The following is a 23,799-nucleotide window of genomic DNA, read 5'->3' as shown; positions in this document are numbered from 1 at the left end:
AGATTCTGCTGTGGGACGGTTATTATATGATGCGACACAAAACAAATGTAAGATTCTGCTGTGGGACGGTTATTATACGATGCGACACAAAACAAATGTAAGATTCTGCTGTGGGACGGTTATTATATGATGCGACACAAAACAAATGTAAGATTCTGCTGTGGGACGGTTATTATATGATGCGACACAAAACAAATGTAAGATTCTGCTGTGGGACGGTTATTATATGATGCGACACAAAACAAATGTAAGATTCTGCTGTGGGACGGTTATTATACGATGCGACACAAAACAAATGTAAGATTCTGCTGTGGGACGGTTATTATATGATGCGACACAAAACAAATGTAAGATTCTGCTGTGGGACGGTTATTATATGATGCGACACAAAACAAATGTAAGATTCTACTGTAGGACGGTTATTATACGATGCGACACAAAACAAATGTAAGATTCTGCTGTGGGACGGTTATTATATGATGCGACACAAAACAAATGTAAGATTCTGCTGTGGGACGGTTATTATACGATGCGACACAAAACAAATGTAAGATTCTGCTGTGGGACGGTTATTATATGATGCGACACAAAACAAATGTAAGATTCTGCTGTGGGACGGTTATTATATGATGCGACACAAAACAAATGTAAGATTCTGCTGTGGGACGGTTATTATACGATGCGACACAAAACAAATGTAAGATTCTGCTGTGGGACGGTTATTATATGATGCGACACAAAACAAATGTAAGATTCTGCTGTGGGACGGTTATTATATGATGCGACACAAAACAAATGTAAGATTCTGCTGTGGGACGGTTATTATATGATGCGACACAAAACAAATGTAAGATTCTGCTGTGGGACGGTTATTATACGATGCGACACAAAACAAATGTAAGATTCTGCTGTGGGACGGTTATTATATGATGCGACACAAAACAAATGTAAGATTCTGCTGTGGGACGGTTATTATATGATGCGACACAAAACAAATGTAAGATTCTGCTGTGGGACGGTTATTATATGATGCGACACAAAACAAATGTAAGATTCTGCTGTGGGACGGTTATTATACGATGCGACACAAAACAAATGTAAGATTCTGCTGTGGGACGGTTATTATATGATGCGACACAAAACAAATGTAAGATTCTGCTGTGGGACGGTTATTATATGATGCGACACAAAACAAATGTAAGATTCTGCTGTGGGACGGTTATTATATGATGCGACACAAAACAAATGTAAGATTCTGCTGTGGGACGGTTATTATATGATGCGACACAAAACAAATGTAAGATTCTGCTGTGGGACGGTTATTATATGATGCGACACAAAACAAATGTAAGATTCTGCTGTGGGACGGTTATTATATGATGCGACACAAAACAAATGTAAGATTCTGCTGTGGGACGGTTATTATATGATGCGACACAAAACAAATGTAAGATTCTGCTGTGGGACGGTTATTATATGATGCGACACAAAACAAATGTAAGATTCTGCTGTGGGACGATTATTATACGATGCTACACAAAACAAATGTAAGATTCTGCTGTGGGACGGTTATTATATGATGCGACACAAAACAAATGTAAGATTCTGCTGTGGGACGGTTATTATATGATGCGACACAAAACAAATGTAAGATTCTGCTGTGGGACGGTTATTATATGATGCGACACAAAACAAATGTAAGATTCTGCTGTGGGACGGTTATTATACAATGCGACACAAAACAAATGTAAGATTCTGCTGTGGGACGGTTATTATATGATGCGACACAAAACAAATGTAAGATTCTGCTGTGGGACGGTTATTATATGATGCGACACAAAACAAATGTAAGATTCTGCTGTGGGACGGTTATTATATGATGCGACACAAAACAAATGTAAGATTCTGCTGTGGGACGGTTATTATATGATGCGACACAAAACAAATGTAAGATTCTGCTGTGGGACGGTTATTATATGATGCGACACAAAACAAATGTAAGATTCTGCTGTGGGACGGTTATTATATGATGCGACACAAAACAAATGTAAGATTCTGCTGTGGGACGGTTATTATATGATGCGACACAAAACAAATGTAAGATTCTGCTGTGGGACGGTTATTATATGATGCGACACAAAACAAATGTAAGATTCTGCTGTGGGACGGTTATTATATGATGCGACACAAAACAAATGTAAGATTCTGCTGTGGGACGGTTATTATATGATGCGACACAAAACAAATGTAAGATTCTGCTGTGGGACGGTTATTATATGATGCGACACAAAACAAATGTAAGATTCTGCTGTGGGACGGTTATTATATGATGCGACACAAAACAAATGTAAGATTCTGCTGTGGGACGGTTATTATACGATGCGACACAAAACAAATGTAAGATTCTGCTGTGGGACGGTTATTATATGATGCGACACAAAACAAATGTAAGATTCTGCTGTGGGACGGTTATTATATGATGCGACACAAAACAAATGTAAGATTCTGCTGTGGGACGGTTATTATATGATGCGACACAAAACAAATGTAAGATTCTGCTGTGGGACGGTTATTATATGATGCGACACAAAACAAATGTAAGATTCTGCTGTGGGACGGTTATTATATGATGCGACACAAAACAAATGTAAGATTCTGCTGTGGGACGGTTATTATATGATGCGACACAAAACAAATGTAAGATTCTGCTGTGGGACGGTTATTATATGATGCGACACAAAACAAATGTAAGATTCTGCTGTGGGACGGTTATTATATGATGCGACACAAAACAAATGTAAGATTCTGCTGTGGGACGGTTATTATATGATGCGACACAAAACAAATGTAAGATTCTGCTGTGGGACGGTTATTATATGATGCGACACAAAACAAATGTAAGATTCTGCTGTGGGACGGTTATTATATGATGCGACACAAAACAAATGTAAGATTCTGCTGTGGGACGGTTATTATATGATGCGACACAAAACAAATGTAAGATTCTGCTGTGGGACGGTTATTATATGATGCGACACAAAACAAATGTAAGATTCTGCTGTGGGACGGTTATTATATGATGCGACACAAAACAAATGTAAGATTCTGCTGTGGGACGGTTATTATATGATGCGACACAAAACAAATGTAAGATTCTGCTGTGGGACGGTTATTATATGATGCGACACAAAACAAATGTAAGATTCTGCTGTGGGACGGTTATTATATGATGCGACACAAAACAAATGTAAGATTCTGCTGTGGGACGGTTATTATATGATGCGACACAAAACAAATGTAAGATTCTGCTGTGGGACGGTTATTATACGATGCGACACAAAACAAATGTAAGATTCTGCTGTGGGACGGTTATTATACGATGCGACACAAAACAAATGTAAGATTCTGCTGTGGGACGGTTATTATATGATGCGACACAAAACAAATGTAAGATTCTGCTGTGGGACGGTTATTATATGATGCGACACAAAACAAATGTAAGATTCTGCTGTGGGACGGTTATTATATGATGCGACACAAAACAAATGTAAGATTCTGCTGTGGGACGGTTATTATATGATGCGACACAAAACAAATGTAAGATTCTGCTGTGGGACGGTTATTATATGATGCGACACAAAACAAATGTAAGATTCTGCTGTGGGACGGTTATTATATGATGCGACACAAAACAAATGTAAGATTCTGCTGTGGGACGGTTATTATATGATGCGACACAAAACAAATGTAAGATTCTGCTGTGGGACGGTTATTATATGATGCGACACAAAACAAATGTAAGATTCTGCTGTGGGACGGTTATTATATGATGCGACACAAAACAAATGTAAGATTCTGCTGTGGGACGGTTATTATATGATGCGACACAAAACAAATGTAAGATTCTGCTGTGGGACGGTTATTATATGATGCGACACAAAACAAATGTAAGATTCTGCTGTGGGACGATTATTATACGATGCAACACAAAACAAATGTAAGATTCTGCTGTGGGACGGTTATTATATGATGCGACACAAAACAAATGTAAGATTCTGCTGTGGGACGGTTATTATATGATGCGACACAAAACAAATGTAAGATTCTGCTGTGGGACGGTTATTATATGATGCGACACAAAACAAATGTAAGATTCTGCTGTGGGACGGTTATTATACGATGCGACACAAAACAAATGTAAGATTCTGCTGTGGGACGGTTATTATACGATGCGACACAAAACAAATGTAAGATTCTGCTGTGGGACGGTTATTATATGATGCGACACAAAACAAATGTAAGATTCTGCTGTGGGACGGTTATTATATGATGCGACACAAAACAAATGTAAGATTCTGCTGTGGGACGGTTATTATATGATGCGACACAAAACAAATGTAAGATTCTGCTGTGGGACGGTTATTATATGATGCGACACAAAACAAATGTAAGATTCTGCTGTGGGACGGTTATTATACGATGCGACACAAAACAAATGTAAGATTCTGCTGTGGGACGGTTATTATATGATGCGACACAAAACAAATGTAAGATTCTGCTGTGGGACGGTTATTATATGATGCGACACAAAACAAATGTAAGATTCTGCTGTGGGACGGTTATTATATGATGCGACACAAAACAAATGTAAGATTCTGCTGTGGGACGGTTATTATATGATGCGACACAAAACAAATGTAAGATTCTGCTGTGGGACGGTTATTATATGATGCGACACAAAACAAATGTAAGATTCTGCTGTGGGACGGTTATTATATGATGCGACACAAAACAAATGTAAGATTCTGCTGTGGGACGGTTATTATATGATGCGACACAAAACAAATGTAAGATTCTGCTGTGGGACGGTTATTATACGATGCGACACAAAACAAATGTAAGATTCTGCTGTGGGACGGTTATTATATGATGCGACACAAAACAAATGTAAGATTCTGCTGTGGGACGGTTATTATATGATGCGACACAAAACAAATGTAAGATTCTGCTGTGGGACGGTTATTATATGATGCGACACAAAACAAATGTAAGATTCTGCTGTGGGACGGTTATTATATGATGCGACACAAAACAAATGTAAGATTCTGCTGTGGAACGATTATTATACGATGCAACACAAAACAAATGTAAGATTCTGCTGTGGGACGGTTATTATATGATGCGACACAAAACAAATGTAAGATTCTGCTGTGGGACGGTTATTATACGATGCGACACAAAACAAATGTAAGATTCTGCTGTGGGACGGTTATTATATGATGCGACACAAAACAAATGTAAGATTCTGCTGTGGGACGGTTATTATATGATGCGACACAAAACAAATGTAAGATTCTGCTGTGGGACGATTATTATACGATGCAACACAAAACAAATGTAAGATTCTGCTGTGGGACGGTTATTATATGATGCGACACAAAACAAATGTAAGATTCTGCTGTGGGACGGTTATTATATGATGCGACACAAAACAAATGTAAGATTCTGCTGTGGGACGGTTATTATATGATGCGACACAAAACAAATGTAAGATTCTGCTGTGGGACGGTTATTATATGATGCGACACAAAACAAATGTAAGATTCTGCTGTGGGACGGTTATTATACGATGCGACACAAAACAAATGTAAGATTCTGCTGTGGGACGGTTATTATATGATGCGACACAAAACAAATGTAAGATTCTGCTGTGGGACGGTTATTATATGATGCGACATAAAACAAATGTAAGATTCTGCTGTGGGACGGTTATTATATGATGCGACACAAAACAAATGTAAGATTCTGCTGTGGGACGGTTATTATATGATGCGACACAAAACAAATGTAAGATTCTGCTGTGGGACGGTTATTATATGATGCGACACAAAACAAATGTAAGATTCTGCTGTGGGACGGTTATTATACGATGCGACACAAAACAAATGTAAGATTCTGCTGTGGGACGGTTATTATATGATGCGACACAAAACAAATGTAAGATTCTGCTGTGGGACGGTTATTATATGATGCGACACAAAACAAATGTAAGATTCTGCTGTGGGACGGTTATTATACGATGCGACACAAAACAAATGTAAGATTCTGCTGTGGGACGGTTATTATATGATGCGACACAAAACAAATGCAAGGTTCTGCTGTGGGACGGTTATTATACGATGCGACACAAAACAAATGTAAGATTCTGCTGTGGGACGGTTATTATATGATGCGACACAAAACAAATGTAAGATTCTGCTGTGGGACGGTTATTATATGATGCGACACAAAACAAATGTAAGATTCTGCTGTGGGACGGTTATTATATGATGCGACACAAAACAAATGTAAGATTCTGCTGTGGGACGGTTATTATATGATGCGACACAAAACAAATGTAAGATTCTGCTGTGGGACGGTTATTATATGATGCGACACAAAACAAATGTAAGATTCTGCTGTGGGACGGTTATTATATGATGCGACACAAAACAAATGTAAGATTCTGCTGTGGGACGGTTATTATATGATGCGACACAAAACAAATGTAAGATTCTGCTGTGGGACGGTTATTATATGATGCGACACAAAACAAATGTAAGATTCTGCTGTGGGACGATTATTATACGATGCAACACAAAACAAATGTAAGATTCTGCTGTGGGACGGTTATTATATGATGCGACACAAAACAAATGTAAGATTCTGCTGTGGGACGGTTATTATATGATGCGACACAAAACAAATGTAAGATTCTGCTGTGGGACGGTTATTATATGATGCGACACAAAACAAATGTAAGATTCTGCTGTGGGACGGTTATTATATGATGCGACACAAAACAAATGTAAGATTCTGCTGTGGGACGGTTATTATATGATGCGACACAAAACAAATGTAAGATTCTGCTGTGGGACGGTTATTATATGATGCGACACAAAACAAATGTAAGATTCTGCTGTGGGACGGTTATTATATGATGCGACACAAAACAAATGTAAGATTCTGCTGTGGGACGATTATTATACGATGCAACACAAAACAAATGTAAGATTCTGCTGTGGGACGGTTATTATATGATGCGACACAAAACAAATGTAAGATTCTGCTGTGGGACGGTTATTATATGATGCGACACAAAACAAATGTAAGATTCTGCTGTGGGACGGTTATTATATGATGCGACACAAAACAAATGTAAGATTCTGCTGTGGGACGGTTATTATATGATGCGACACAAAACAAATGTAAGATTCTGCTGTGGGACGATTATTATACGATGCAACACAAAACAAATGTAAGATTCTGCTGTGGGACGGTTATTATATGATGCGACACAAAACAAATGTAAGATTCTGCTGTGGGACGGTTATTATATGATGCGACACAAAACAAATGTAAGATTCTGCTGTGGGACGGTTATTATACGATGCGACACAAAACAAATGTAAGATTCTGCTGTGGGACGGTTATTATATGATGCGACACAAAACAAATGTAAGATTTTGCTGTGGGACGGTTATTATATGATGCGACACAAAACAAATGTAAGATTCTGCTGTGGGACGGTTATTATATGATGCGACACAAAACAAATGTAAGATTCTGCTGTGGGACGGTTATTATATGATGCGACACAAAACAAATGTAAGATTCTGCTGTGGGACGGTTATTATATGATGCGACACAAAACAAATGTAAGATTCTGCTGTGGGACGGTTATTATATGATGCGACACAAAACAAATGTAAGATTCTGCTGTGGGACGGTTATTATATGATGCGACACAAAACAAATGTAAGGTTCTGCTGTGGGACGGTTATTATACGATGCGACACAAAACATATGTAAGGTTCTGCTGTGGGACGGTTATTATACGATGCGACACAAAACATATGTAAGGTTCTGCTGTGGGACGGTTATTATACGATGCGACACAAAACAAATGTAAGGTTCTGCTGTGGGACGGTTATTATACGATGCGACACAAAACAAATGTAAGGTTCTGCTGTGGGACGGTTATTATATGATGCGACACAAAACAAATGTAAGATTCTGCTGTGGGACGGTTATTATATGATGCGACACAAAACAAATGTAAGATTCTGCTGTGGGACGGTTATTATATGATGCGACACAAAACAAATGTAAGATTCTGCTGTGGGACGGTTATTATATGATGCGACACAAAACAAATGTAAGATTCTGCTGTGGGACGGTTATTATATGATGCGACACAAAACAAATGTAAGATTCTGCTGTGGGACGGTTATTATATGATGCGACACAAAACAAATGTAAGATTCTGCTGTGGGACGGTTATTATATGATGCGACACAAAACAAATGTAAGATTCTGCTGTGGGACGGTTATTATATGATGCGACACAAAACAAATGTAAGGTTCTGCTGTGGGACGGTTATTATACGATGCGACACAAAACATATGTAAGGTTCTGCTGTGGGACGGTTATTATACGATGCGACACAAAACATATGTAAGGTTCTGCTGTGGGACGGTTATTATACGATGCGACACAAAACATATGTAAGATTCTGCTGTGGGACGGTTATTATACGATGCGACACAAAACAAATGTAAGATTCTGCTGTGGGACGGTTATTATATGATCCGACACAAAACAAATGTAAGGTTCTGCTGTGGGACGGTTATTATACGATGCGACACAAAACAAATGTAAGATTCTGCTGTGGGACGGTTATTATATGATGCGACACAAAACAAATGTAAGATTCTGCTGTGGGACGGTTATTATATGATGCGACACAAAACAAATGTAAGATTCTGCTGTGGGACGGTTATTATACGATGCGACACAAAACAAATGTAAGATTCTGCTGTGGGACGGTTATTATATGATGCGACACAAAACAAATGTAAGATTCTGCTGTGGGACGGTTATTATATGATGCGACACAAAACAAATGTAAGATTCTGCTGTGGGACGGTTATTATATGATGCGACACAAAACAAATGTAAGATTCTGCTGTGGGACGGTTATTATATGATGCGACACAAAACAAATGTAAGATTCTGCTGTGGGACGGTTATTATATGATGCAACACAAAACAAATGTAAGATTCTGCTGTGGGACGGTTATTATATGATGCGACACAAAACAAATGTAAGATTCTGCTGTGGGACGGTTATTATATGATGCGACACAAAACAAATGTAAGATTCTGCTGTGGGACGGTTATTATATGATGCGACACAAAACAAATGTAAGATTCTGCTGTGGGACGGTTATTATACGATGCGACACAAAACAAATGTAAGATTCTGCTGTGGGACGGTTATTATATGATGCGACACAAAACAAATGTAAGATTCTGCTGTGGGACGGTTATTATATGATGCGACACAAAACAAATGTAAGATTCTGCTGTGGGACGGTTATTATATGATGCGACACAAAACAAATGTAAGATTCTGCTGTGGGACGGTTATTATATGATGCGACACAAAACAAATGTAAGATTCTGCTGTGGGACGGTTATTATATGATGCGACACAAAACAAATGTAAGATTCTGCTGTGGGACGGTTATTATATGATGCGACACAAAACAAATGTAAGATTCTGCTGTGGGACGGTTATTATATGATGCGACACAAAACAAATGTAAGATTCTGCTGTGGGACGGTTATTATATGATGCGACACAAAACAAATGTAAGATTCTGCTGTGGGACGGTTATTATATGATGCGACACAAAACAAATGTAAGATTCTGCTGTGGGACGGTTATTATATGATGCGACACAAAACAAATGTAAGGTTCTGCTGTGGGACGGTTATTATACGATGCGACACAAAACATATGTAAGGTTCTGCTGTGGGACGGTTATTATACGATGCGACACAAAACATATGTAAGGTTCTGCTGTGGGACGGTTATTATACGATGCGACACAAAACATATGTAAGATTCTGCTGTGGGACGGTTATTATACGATGCGACACAAAACAAATGTAAGATTCTGCTGTGGGACGGTTATTATATGATCCGACACAAAACAAATGTAAGGTTCTGCTGTGGGACGGTTATTATACGATGCGACACAAAACATATGTAAGGTTCTGCTGTGGGACGGTTATTATACGATGCGACACAAAACATATGTAAGGTTCTGCTGTGGGACGGTTATTATATGATGCGACACAAAACAAATGTAAGATTCTGCTGTGGGACGGTTATTATACGATGCGACACAAAACAAATGTAAGATTCTGCTGTGGGACGGTTATTATATGATGCGACACAAAACAAATGTAAGATTCTGCTGTGGGACGGTTATTATACGATGCGACACAAAACAAATGTAAGATTCTGCTGTGGGACGGTTATTATATGATGCGACACAAAACAAATGTAAGATTCTGCTGTGGGACGGTTATTATATGATGCGACACAAAACAAATGTAAGATTCTGCTGTGGGACGGTTATTATATGATGCGACACAAAACAAATGTAAGATTCTGCTGTGGGACGGTTATTATATGATGCGACACAAAACAAATGTAAGATTCTGCTGTGGGACGGTTATTATATGATGCGACACAAAACAAATGTAAGATTCTGCTGTGGGACGGTTATTATATGATGCGACACAAAACAAATGTAAGATTCTGCTGTGGGACGGTTATTATATGATGCGACACAAAACAAATGTAAGATTCTGCTGTGGGACGGTTATTATATGATGCGACACAAAACAAATGTAAGATTCTGCTGTGGGACGGTTATTATATGATGCGACACAAAACAAATGTAAGATTCTGCTGTGGGACGGTTATTATATGATGCGACACAAAACAAATGTAAGATTCTGCTGTGGGACGGTTATTATACGATGCGACACAAAACAAATGTAAGATTCTGCTGTGGGACGGTTATTATATGATGCGACACAAAACAAATGTAAGGTTCTGCTGTGGGACGGTTATTATACGATGCGACACAAAACATATGTAAGGTTCTGCTGTGGGACGGTTATTATACGATGCGACACAAAACATATGTAAGGTTCTGCTGTGGGACGGTTATTATACGATGCGACACAAAACATATGTAAGATTCTGCTGTGGGACGGTTATTATACGATGCGACACAAAACAAATGTAAGATTCTGCTGTGGGACGGTTATTATATGATGCGACACAAAACAAATGTAAGATTCTGCTGTGGGACGGTTATTATATGATGCGACACAAAACAAATGTAAGATTCTGCTGTGGGACGGTTATTATACGATGCAACACAATGGAGTGTGTAAATATCTTTACTGGACCATCTGTAAAAAGTTGAATATCGAATGCAACAGCAAATCCTGGGAACATGTTTATCGGCAAAAACAGTTGGAAATCAGTCATACACCATCCACTATGACTATGCAATTCCTACAGCTATGCACCTAGAAAACGAAGCTATTAAACCTGACATAGTAGCTTGTATGATGTGATTAATGAAATAATATTAGCACTTTTGAGATATCATTTAAAATTTGAGATCTTATTAGGCATTTAAAAAAGCTAAAAAGGACATTTTTTTTCCTTCAAAATAAATTATCTACCTTTAATGTAATGAGAAAACTTTCTAATTAAAACAAGTAATTTTTAATTAGTTTTATTGTTGAGGTGCTTAGATGCCAGAAAGCCTTCTATCCGAACAGTTTTTTCCCTTCAGACTGCCATATTTTGGAATTCCCTCTCCGTTTCCCCAACTGTACTAGTCTGCAAAAGTTTAAATGTAATATAAACAGACATCTCACTGCTCAACTCCCCACAGTCCCTAGTAGTACCTTATGTTCCAAGTGGCGATATGCCTTGGTTAGTGTGAAAAAGAGTAAAAAGAAAAAAAAGAAAAAAAAAAAAAACACATTGTTTTTCCAGAACAGAATTTTTTTTTAGAGATTTGATAGAAAATAATGAGTATTTCAGCTAGTTCATAATATTCAAGTTGATGAAAATATTTCTCCCGAAAAATTACAAACAAAAATATAAAAAAGGAGAAATAATCATACTAACCTGTGACAACACCAAGGCTCCTGTGGTTTACCGAACCCCATTTGTACATTGGCAGAGAAACTGAGGGTTTCACGCGGACTCTGTCACCAACTTTTATTGTCTGCGAAGCTGAAAAAGAAAAAACAAATTCATATTTATCTAATCATATGAAGGTTATTCCAAAGGTAAAGCCCCCTATTTTTTTTTTTTTTTACTCAAAAAGTTAAAGAGCTACAAAGACGGGAGTGATACAATAAAAACAAGCAATTTTTTGTGTTCCAGAATTAATTTTTCTACATAGTCAAAACCATTCTCAATACACTTTTGCCAGGAAATTAATGACGAATCTCTGTTTCTGACGCATGCTTATGACAGGGGTTGCTTCCTTAGAGACTCAGACTTCAGTGAAAAAGGGATACATAAAAACCTGGCTAAGGGTTCAGAAGAAAGACAACTCAGTAATTAATGGAAACAAACTATATTGAACAGAAAAGTAAATGCAACAAATGTTAAGTGTGGTTATACGTCAGTCTGACTGCCAAGTATGCATGATTTGTGCATCACCAGTGTGCTAACCCAAAAGACATATTCTTTTGATCTTGATAGTAAATGGAAGTGTTCATTATTATCCATAGGGTGGACACACCACAACAGTTTATGATAAATATTTTTATTTTTATGACATTGGATTCGAAGAGGACCATGTTGTAGCTTGCAGAGAAGCAATCCCATAGTAACATGTTTTATATATGGAAAGTTCTTATTTATTCACATTGAAATTGTTATGTTGTCATATTGGAGTTACTCCCCAAAAAATGACATCCCAGTCAAGTAGTTTCTATTTTAATTTAACTTAAAATTTGAATTGAACCTATGGAACAAAATGTCATATTCCAAAAATAATGTAAATCAATCAAATAGTTATTTTTGTAACTAAAAAAAGTTTTATGACTAAATAAAAAACTTGATATAAGGAGCTAGCAGGAATGAAAGATGATTATCCTAATGACATCATTATCAGGACGGGCTCCTTGTCCGGACCAATGTTACTCTTCCTCTCCAGAGTTTCCTGTCTTCCAACAGCAGCCTCAGATCTTCAGGTTCACAGTTGGCGTCGTGTGCTATTTGCTGGATGTACGTGGATCTAGGTCGTCCTTTACTTGCGCGTCCATGTCGTGGAGTCTATAGCAATGCATGACTAATTCATGCTTGCTTCTCAGACACTGACCGGCAAATCGTAGTCTCTCCCTGATGGTATTAGATATGGTACGTATGTTGCCATAAAGTTGCTGTTTCGTGGGATGATTTTGCCAAGATATATTTAATACTGTTCGTAGCATACGGGTGTATGCCAATGACAGGAGATGCCTATTAGTTTTAGTCTTGAAGGTAGGAGGAAAACAGTCAGCAGGAAGAGAGTTCCACAAGCCTGCAATTCTTGGGAAAAAGTTACTGGATGAGGAAGCTGTGTTACAATGAAATATCAAAACAGTGAATTGCTGAAGACCACTAGACCAATGAGTCAAACGAGTTGGAACAAAGGAAGCACTCAATCAATTTATGTGACTTTTGGAACACAACAGCTTTGTTTTGTGATGAGTACATAAAGATTTTTCTGCAATTTAGTTTCTTTAAAATAAGTTGAATTCTAAAGAAGCACCTAATTTTTTACTAAATGATTAAAATAACATTTTTTTTCTGAAACTTTTTTTTAAAACAACTTGTTCATTTACTGTTTTTCTTTTTTTTTTTTAAATATTTTTTTCTCTTCATTTTGTTGGTGATATTAACTTGAGAAATCAGTTCCATCGTGGAGATAGAGAAAATGTCTATGTCTAAAGTTTTTGACAGTGAATCTGAATCGATGTATATTTGTGTAGTTGGCACAAATTTTGAATAGAGAAACTGGGTCACGTCTTTGAAATCATTGTTACGCAAGAGGAAGAGGTTATAGTTTATTTGAAGCATTGCGTGTAGTGTGAAACGAGGTATGATAATATTTGCACAATTTATATCCTTTTTTTTTTGACAGCCAGAATGTTGCATTGACTTCCGGAAATAAAGAAATAAATAAAACCGGCAAAGGAAAGTCTCACTGAACAGTTGTATATATTTCTTTTTATTTCTCCTCTGAAGAAGAGATACTACTTTAGGGACATCAACACCTACCATCTTGTACGGCACATTATGCTGGTAAATAAAAGTAATATGATTGAAAATTCCTTCTAATATTGTCATTATTCTTTATATATCAACTCATGTCCACGGTGTGTCTCAAGAACCGCATTGATATAGCCTTCAAATACAACTCCTTTCACATTATTAAATAAGTTTAATTCGAAAATTTAGAAAATACTAAGTCTTCTATGATTATGTTGTTTTAACAACAAAAGCCTTAAAAAAAAAAAAAAAAAAAAAAAAAATTATTCATTGAATAAAAAATTATATAAGCAACTTATTGGTAAGAATTTATGATAGGTATTCTAATAGAATACCTAAGCCAAAAATAGTATTATTGAACAAATGATGAGATGCTCTTTTTCATGAATGAATGGTTGTAAAGTAACACCAAATATTTTATTAAAAAAAAAAAAATATACACAAAAACTTACGGGGCGAAACATCTGTGAATCCAAGTATCTCCACATGCATGTACCGTACCCAGTAGGTTCCACCTTTTCGTTGCCAGTCCGCTTGAATGTTCAGATGGTGAAGACCATCTTGATCCAGCTGAATAAAAAATAACATATAAAATGCAACATTATTTTCAAAAACAAAATCGATGGTAAAAGATTTTTTTTTTCAATAAATAAAAAACTTCTGTTATTTTGTCCTCTTGTCATCATATTCCATAAGTGAAGTTTCTGATAAAGGGGGAAGAATTCCTGTTTTCTGAGTTGGAATGTATCTATATAACAGTTATTGCTGGTTAGCTTTTAACCTTGATGTAATATATATATCTATATATCTATAAAAGTGAACGTGTCTGTCTGTGTGTCTGTCTGTGTACATTTCCCTACGCAATAACTCTGTCAATTTTTAGTCTATAGACTCGAAATTTGAAATACCGGGTACTGAGATTTGGGAAAATCGATGTGACGGGTGTCAGCCAGAAATTTGGCTGTTAAGGGGTCAAATTTCAACGATTTGACCTTTAAGAACTCTACCAAACTCCTCCGACAATTTTGGGTCTAGACACTTGAAATTTTAGATTTAGGTTCCTTGAACATGGATCTAACTTAATAAAGTGATTTGAGCCCGAAACAATAAATTTTAAGGGGTCATAATAGGGGTCAAAGTTTTAAAAAATTAACCATTTTTTTTGTTTTTTTGCTTTTTTTGCACAGCATACACCTCCAAACACCCGAGCAATGCCGGGCACCCCTGCTAGTATATATATATATATATATATATATATATATATATATATATATGAGAGAGAGAGAGACACGCACACACATATATTTTTTAGCTCCTCACACATAGTGGCTCCATGTCTTGTCTGGAGTGATTTCCATAATATATTTTTCATTTTTTTTATTTTTTAGAGGGAATTAGACCTGGAGTCTAAAGAGCAGAGTTTATTTTAATGTATTAGTAAATGTATTAATACTATTAAAATAAAACAATACTCATTGTACTGTAAATATATAATAACTCAATAGGTATAGGTATCCTAGAGCTATCTTAATATTAAGTAAAACGAGTCATAATTGTAAATTAAAAATCAGTTTCAAAAGGAAAAAAAAACAAAATCAACTCGATTGTACGATAGTTTTGGAAACAATGTTCACCTTATTTAAATTGACGATAAATATTGACAATAATTTGACAAAAGTTTTGTCTTTTAAAAACAAAGTCTCCTCATCAGCAAAAAATAGGCAGGCTGCGGGAGGTGGGGGGACAGTTAAAGACACCAAAATAAAACTAGCATTTTAGTCGTGTGTAAGGCAGATATTCCCTATTTATCTCCATTATAAAATCTGTTTCAATTTTTTGAGTTAACTCATCGAGGAAGACAAAAGTTTGATAAAATAGTTGATTTGTTTTCATTTATTGAAAAAAATATATTTTCAGTTCAACAGTGCTTTTCAGTGTAGAAAGATTGAATCTGCTAAAACATATATAGTAAGTGAAAAAGAGAAAGAGAAAAATTGAGAGAAACCGAGAAAAATTGAGAGAAACCGAGAAAAATTGAGAGAAACAGAGAAAAATTGAGAGAAACAGAGAAAAATTGAGAGAAACAGAGAAAAATTGAGAGAAACAGAGAAAAATTGAGAGAAACAGAGAAAAATTGAGAGAAACAGAGAAAAATTGAGAGAAACAGAAAAATTGAGAGAAACCGAGAAAAATTGAGAGAAACCGAGAAAAATTGAGAGAAACAGAGAAAAATTGAGAGAAACAGAGAGAGAGAGAGAGAGAGAGACAGAAGAGAAAAGTAACATGAGAGATTGGGAGAGGGAGAGAGAATGAATAGAAAGGGATAGAAAAAGATATAAAGAGGTAAAAAGAAAGAGACCAGTAGAATGGAAAAGCAAAAGAAATAAAGAAAAATAAGAAAGAACCTTACCTTGACAACTTTTCCAATATCTCCTTCTATGACTTCTTCGTAAGCTCGGCAACATCTTACAGTTATTCCAACCATAATGACGCTTCTCACATACATTGCATATTCATCGTTACTCGCAAAGTCAGTTACTTTTTTGTAAGCAGTATTACTTTCACATGGAGTGGCGGCTGTCATCAATTGCTAGAGAAGAAAAATATAAAACTTTCCTCATTTTTTTTTATAGAAAAATAAATATTTCAATTATTATATGTAATTGCTACCATCTTATATACTAACTAGCAGGGCTACCCAGCATTGCTTGGAACTATAATATATATATATATATATATAAAAGCAGTTAAAAAGTTTCTTTATATTAAAACTTCTATTTTATCTCTCTAAATATCTTTCTTTCTTTCTCCACTTCTGTTATTCCACATCCATTTCCCCCATTCTTTTTTTCATTTCTGCCCAGCCTATTAGTCTTTTTTGTTTGAATGTAAGTCTCAAATATAGATGAAACCTCTTTTTCATCTCTGCTCAGTTCATTTTCCTTTTGCTTTAATATATTGAAAATAAAAAAATATAAGTCAATCAATCACCTCTCCTTTATATAATAAATAACACTGGAAATATTTGAAAAAGAAAACAACAAAAAACAACCCTCTCTCTGCCAAAGACTACTCAAGTTGACCTTCAAAGAATAAATAATTATTTCTAAAATTTAGATATTATTAATCCAGGGCAAGTCTGATCAAGAATATATCAACTTTGTGGATGGTGGTTTTGTAGTGTTTTTTTTTTTTTTACTTTTAGCTGGACATAAACCCACACATACACACAAACAACTGCCCTTTATATTATAGATATAAATAACATTGGAAATGACCGAAAAACCGATGGTACACCCTCATTTTTCGCAGAGGAAACGTGGCCCAGTTAACTTCCAAAGCATGAATAATTCTTTTTAAATTTTGGATATTATTCATTCAGGGTAACTCCGAATAAAAAAAAAAAAGAAGCCAACTTTGTGGATATTTGTTTCATATTTTTTTTACTTTAGCTGGACATACAAACGCACATATGCACAGAAAAACATAGGATTATTAAAGTATAAGGGTTACTTGTGTGATAGTTATCGAATTTATAGGGGCAACAACATGGGTGAGGAGTTTGGCAGCAAAATGCATGTTTACACTGCAATTTAAAATTTTGTATAGGTTGGCAAATGTTTCCCCAGTCAGCATCGTGTAATTTCCATTTTAGAACGTCTTTTTGTATTTTTTGATTAGTTGTGAACATGTTGATCTTCTAATACATCCCAATGGAAGTCCATATAGATGAACGGGGTACATATTGATAGGTCTATTGCAGACATGAACCCATTGGCTGGGTGCATGTAGATATTATTGCCATCATTTAATATACATAAGTTTGTTGTTGATAATATTTCGTTTATTATATTACCCTTGTTATTGTTTGGATTATTTCCACAACGGTTGCTGTGTGCATTGAAATCTCCCATTATTATAAAAGAGGGTGGGAGTTGGTTGATTATTATATCTATTTCTTTGTTATTTTATTTGTTGATTTGGTGAAACGTATATTGCGCATAGTAATTGTCTGTATTTTTGAGATGAGGTGTTTTCATTGATTGAGATTGTCGGACTGACTTCCTCATCTTGGTTGTTATTGTCACGTTTTAACACCTGACGAAGGCCGGAGGGCAAAACGGCCGAAACGTTGTGACAATAACAACCAAGATGAGGAAGTCAGTCTGACAATCTCAATCAGTATATTGCGTATATTGTTATTTTGCGGTGTAGGTTAGCTGCTACTGCTATTAATAAAAGTTCGGTATTTAACTAGAGGGTTGTGTGAGATATAGTTTTTTTAATTAGTATGGACACTCCTCAAATTTGTGTATTTGGTATTTGTTGCTGATGTATATTGTCGTACACGTTATATCCTTTGAACTCATATTTATGAGTTTCTTTGAGTAGTGTTTCTTGTAGACAGATTGCTGAGGAGTTTTGTCTGTTGATGATTTCTGGTATTTCTTCATTTTTAGGTATTAATCCTCTACAGTTCCATTGTATGAATGTTGTTTTTTTTGTTTTTTTTTTTTTTACACAGGCATCACCACATTATCAAGGCTAAGAGGCCACTCGAGGACAGTAGAAATTGGACAATATAGTAATCAATTCGGTAAATTTGTTAACTTATATGGAACGGCTTATCAAGAACTTGTTTACGTTAGACTTGAAGACAACCATATTGTAGTTAGCCGGAAAGCAGGAAAACGGAAGACAATTCCACAGGCGTGCAGTTCTAAGAAAAAAGCTTTGTTCATGGAATCTACGTTTAGGTTTAGGCACAGATAAAGAGTGGGGGAATTATTGATAGTGTTTTCAGTTAGACGAGTGTTTCTTGTGAAAGTTTGGCGAGAGGGGGGACTATAGACTGACGCTCAGTCGAACACTTTCCATGAAAATAACGATACATCAGAGACAAACTCGCAACATCTCTTCTGTGAGATAGAGGTTGCAGGGAAGAGAAAAGGACATCTCCTACGAGGCTATGAAGTCTATTTTGAACTCTATCAAGGCAGGACAAGTCCTTTCTAGCAGCTTCTGCCCAGATGTGGCAACAGTACTCCATCCTTGGATGTACCTGGCTCTTATATAGATAGAGAATTGCATCAGCAGTGAGATATCTACTGGACCGATAGAAAGATCCTACCATTTTTCCAGCGGCCTTGGCAACAGATTTGATGTATGTGTTCCATTTAAGATCAGGAGTAATGGTCAAGCCCAGAAGCTTGTCAAAACTTGAGGCCTCCTGAAGACGAGAGCCATTCATTTCAATTGATGCCAGATGTGGATCAGAGTGTTGATGATGTAAAGAGAGAAGCTTGGTTTTAGATGCATTAAAAGTAACCAACCACTCCTTTCCCCATTTTGCTGTGTTTTGTGAGGCTTTGCATGAATAGGTTCTTTATTTTGCTTTTTCTATATCTGTCTGGTTTTTGTTGGAAGTTTTTATATCTAATATTTCATTGGTTTGTTCTTTTATTTGTCAAATTTAATATTTGAGTAGTTTGGGTTTATTTTTTTTATATTTGCCTGAATTGTTTGGCTCTTCAGTTTCTATTTTTTCTATCTGAGGAGGATTTGAGGGTTTACTTGTGAATTTTGGTCTGTTGCATCAGTATCTAATTCATATGTACTTAGTTCTCTATTTTCTGTTTCCTTGGGTGAGACCTTAGCTTTTTGATTATTAGATTTTGTAGTGTAGGTTTTAGATTCTTGAGAAGTTTGTTCTTCAGAGCAGTTGTTTTTTTTTTTTTAGAGGGGAGGGTTGGGTTTGTGATGACGTTGATATTTTATGGAGTCCGTTCTTTTTAGTTTTTTTTTTTCATACTTTGAGTGCGGTTTATCTTTAGGGATTTTTGAAAGTTCAATAGTCCATTAGGTTCTAAATGAATTAGCTTAGCTATAAGTTCTTTCAATTTGTCGAGTTGTTTGGGGTTATTTGGGGTTTTTTTTTTTAACCGTTTTTGCATATGACTTGATTTTTTTGTAGCTTTCAACAATATTTTTGTTTCTGAAAAGGAGATATTTCTCTTATATTTTATTGTTAATATTTCTTTTTCTTTTTCAATTTTTCACAAGATTTGGAAAGAGTTCCACCTGGTTGTCCTCGAGGCGCTTGCTATCAATTCTAGCCCCCCTACTTTGTGCATGCAGAGAAACCTCCGGTTACAGTTAAAATTATTTAGGTAGACACATTGGATTAGGTTGGATGGTTTCCATTTGTTAATTTTTTTTGTTTTCATTATCTCTCTTTTGTTGCCTATAATTTCTACAAACATTTTCAGATATAACATCCTTGAAAAAGTAGTCTGACGAAAAGCGTTTCGGGTTTTAATAATTACACCTCGCGATTCTCTTTTAATCAACTTATTATTTTATTCAATTATATATATAACATATAATTTTCCCGTTTTATTTTTCCTCTCCCTCTTTATTTCATTCGTATTTTAGTCAATTAAACATCTAAATATTATGGTCCATTTTTTCTTTATTATATTAAAATTTTGCCACTCTAATAAGAGACAGTCAATAGTGATTAAACAACCGGAATATATCCCAAAGAGTCCTAGAGTGGATGAAACGCGGAATATTCAGTGTAGCTTAATCGCCATATATATATATATATATATATATATATATATATATATATTGTGTTCTTACTTGCATTGGTATGGTCAGGTGAAAGAACTATATTGTTATATTTCGGGAAATATCCCTTCATCAGACATGTGTTTGGCTTTCAAATATGCATATTATAGCTGTCGTAAATGATAAACAGTTCCCTAAACCCCTTTTAAATGTGTGAGGTGCTGCGTAGTGAATATACATTTTGTGAAGTCAGGTGATGCCTAACCTTCTCCATGCAATGCTTTCAGCTTCTGAACAATTTTATAATTCTGAATTTCACTCACATTTCATTTAGTTTGAATTGTGACACATGGTTTTCCAGGCACTTGCCAAAGTGTAACAAAAAGAGCATAAAGAAATAAAATGAAAAAAAAAAAAATGAATAAAAATACTAACCTCTTCTGTCTCCATATCATCAAAGTCATCAAATATATCCGACATGGATCCGGACTCATCCGAACAAAGTTCCATTGAATATAGAGAGTAGTCAGTGTCAGAATCATCATGTACGTGAAGATTTTGATGTTCCAATAACCAACCTACCAATGTTTCTGCACTTGGCGTTTCACAGCCAGGTAAAAGGGCACCACCTTTAGAAAAGAAAACCCAAGAATTAAAAATTAAAACAATTAAATGTCATTCTAGAATAAAATCTTATAAGACGTTTTGTTTTAAAAAAAAAAAAAAAGATCCCTCTCCCCCAGACATTCCTCCATAAAGGTTTAAAGTTATTTGGGTTAAAACATTCAAGTGGCATATAGTAGTGATGGGATGAATCTAATCTTCCTCCACCCCCAATTCCAATACAATTATCGATTCTGATTCTTTATAAACCTCTAAATATTTAACTAGAAAGTTGCTACTTATTCCCGAAAAAACATGTTGAATGTGCAGATATTTTCTCGAACATAGAAATACACTTGTGGGGGGGGGGCGGCGATCTATAGATATTAGTTTTACTGGTAGTTTAAAATAAATAAATATTTATTATTTTATTACTAACAAAGACTGTAATATTTTGTTTTAAACAAAATCAAATAAAAAAAAAGTGTTGGGAATTGCACCCCCTACAAATTCTGACAATGAACTATTCCTGACATCACTTCCGGTGACCAGGTTTTGCTTTTCAGCAGTCTGAACCAAAGACTCAGAGAGAGAGAGAAAGTTATAACTTTACTTTGTCCTTAAGTAATATTATTTCTGTTTTTTCTGTTTGATATCTTACTCATTTCACTGTTTCAGAGTCTTCTCATTATTCTTTCCAACACCATAACAAAGAGACAATTTAAAGAATCGTTTTTGGCATAGAAAAATATGCACAAACTTTTTTCCAATACCAATTCCTGAAAAGTTCTGATTTTTCTGATTCCCAAATCTGAGGCTGATTAATCATCCCAACACTAATATATAGCTGTACACACATTTTCTAACAGTTTCCATGGTTCGTTGCATTTCGCTGTTTTTTTTTTTGTGTCAATAAATTAAAATAAGTAAAAAATTACATTTTTTATAAAAAAAAAACAAACAAAAAAATTTTAATTTAGCATTTCAACATTTGAACAATGCTTGGTTTAATCTGGTGATTGTCGGTCGAGCCCGACCCATAATTGACAGAAAATCCTGAGGATCCCGGTCAAATCCTGCAAGAGTACCAAATTTTGAATATTATAAAATTTAATTTTCGGAACATATTTACTGACGTAATTATGAAAGAACTTTATAAAACTAATGGATTTTGAATCTCTGAAAGAGCTGGCACATTATTAGAAGTTCGATTCACAATAATAAATGGAGGGTCTGCATGGGTTTAAATGTTGGTAGCTGAAGAAAGTAATTTAGTGAAGTCACTAAATCATGGCATGAATTTATTGCAAGAAAAGAAAATTGTGTCAGCATTAAAATAAATTTTTTTAACATTTTGTTAATTATTATACGAGAAATCTTTTTGAGTTAAAATCTAAGAAATCCACATTTTGCATTGAGAAATACACACTTTAAATATGTGAACAAATAACAAGTTATCCAAAATGGCAGTCCAATAGATTTTATCTTGGAAAAATCCCTCATATAATATTTAACAAAAAAATAATTTTTTTTAATGCTTACACAGAATTTTTTTTTCTTATAATAAACTCATGCCATGATTCAGTGATTTTGCTAATAATTTAATACATTGCTTAAATGGATTATGAGAAAATAGGAGAAAAAAAGAGAGGGAAAAGAAAAAAAGAGAGGGGAAAAGAAATAAGAGAGGGGAAAAGAAATAAGAGAGGGGAAAAGAAATAAGAGAGGGGAAAAGAAATAAGAGAGGGGAAAAGAAATAAGAGAGGGGAAAAGAAATAAGAGAGGGGAAAAGAAATAAGAGAGGGGAAAAGAAATAAGAGAGGGGAAAAGAAATAAGAGAGGGGAAAAGAAATAAGAGAGGGGAAAAGAAATAAGAGGGGGGAAAAGAAATAAGAGAGGGGAAAGAAATAAGAGAGGGGAAAGAAATAAGAGAGGGGAAAGAAATAAGAGAGGGGAAAGAAATAAGAGAGGGGAAAAGAAATAAGAGAGGGGAAAAGAAATAAGAGAGGGGAAAAGAAATAAGAGGGGAAAAGAAATAAGAGGGGAAAAGAAATAAGAGGGGAAAAGAAATAAGAGGGGAAAAGAAATAAGAGAGGGGAAAAGAAATAAGAGAGGGGAAAAGAAATAAGGAAAGGAAAAAGGAAAGGAAAAAGGAAAAGGAAAAGAAAAAAGAGGGAAAAGAAAAAAGAGGGAAAAGAAAAAAGATGGGGAAAGAAAAAAGATGGGGAAAGAAAAAAGATGGGGAAAGAAAAAAGATGGGGAAAGAAAAAAGATGGGGAAAGAAAAAAGATGGGGAAAGAAAAAAGATGGGGAAAGAAAAAAGATGGGGAAAGAAAAAAGATGGGGAAAGAAAAAAGATGGGGAAAGAAAAAAGATGGGGAAAGAAAAAAGATGGGGAAAAGAGGAAAAGAAAAAAGATGGGGAAAAGAGG

The 23,799-nt window shown here is 35.4% G+C and overlaps 1 protein-coding gene across 5 annotated transcripts in view; it reads right to left on the bottom strand.

Moving 5' to 3' along the window:
• Positions 1-23,799, bottom strand: part of LOC145268339 (E3 ubiquitin-protein ligase HERC2-like) — a 500,726-nt gene that overhangs the window by 183,162 nt on the left and 293,765 nt on the right. For all 5 annotated transcript variants that reach the window (XM_080123842.1, XM_080123845.1, XM_080123844.1 and 2 more), the window contains 4 exons: positions 21,201-21,394; positions 16,603-16,782; positions 14,645-14,762; positions 12,054-12,161 (listed from right to left, as the gene is read on the bottom strand). In XM_080123842.1, the coding sequence (XP_079979968.1) occupies positions 12,054-12,161; positions 14,645-14,762; positions 16,603-16,782; positions 21,201-21,394 (600 nt within the window). The remainder of the gene's footprint in view (positions 1-12,053; positions 12,162-14,644; positions 14,763-16,602; positions 16,783-21,200; positions 21,395-23,799) is intronic.

This window comes from Euprymna scolopes, chromosome 43 (assembly GCF_053919585.1).
Source record: "Euprymna scolopes isolate OS-2025 chromosome 43, ASM5391958v1, whole genome shotgun sequence".
Classification (NCBI taxonomy): domain Eukaryota; kingdom Metazoa; phylum Mollusca; class Cephalopoda; order Sepiida; family Sepiolidae; genus Euprymna; species Euprymna scolopes.
The sequence above is the reverse complement of the archived record's forward strand: the minus strand, read 5'-3'. Positions and strand labels throughout refer to the sequence as shown.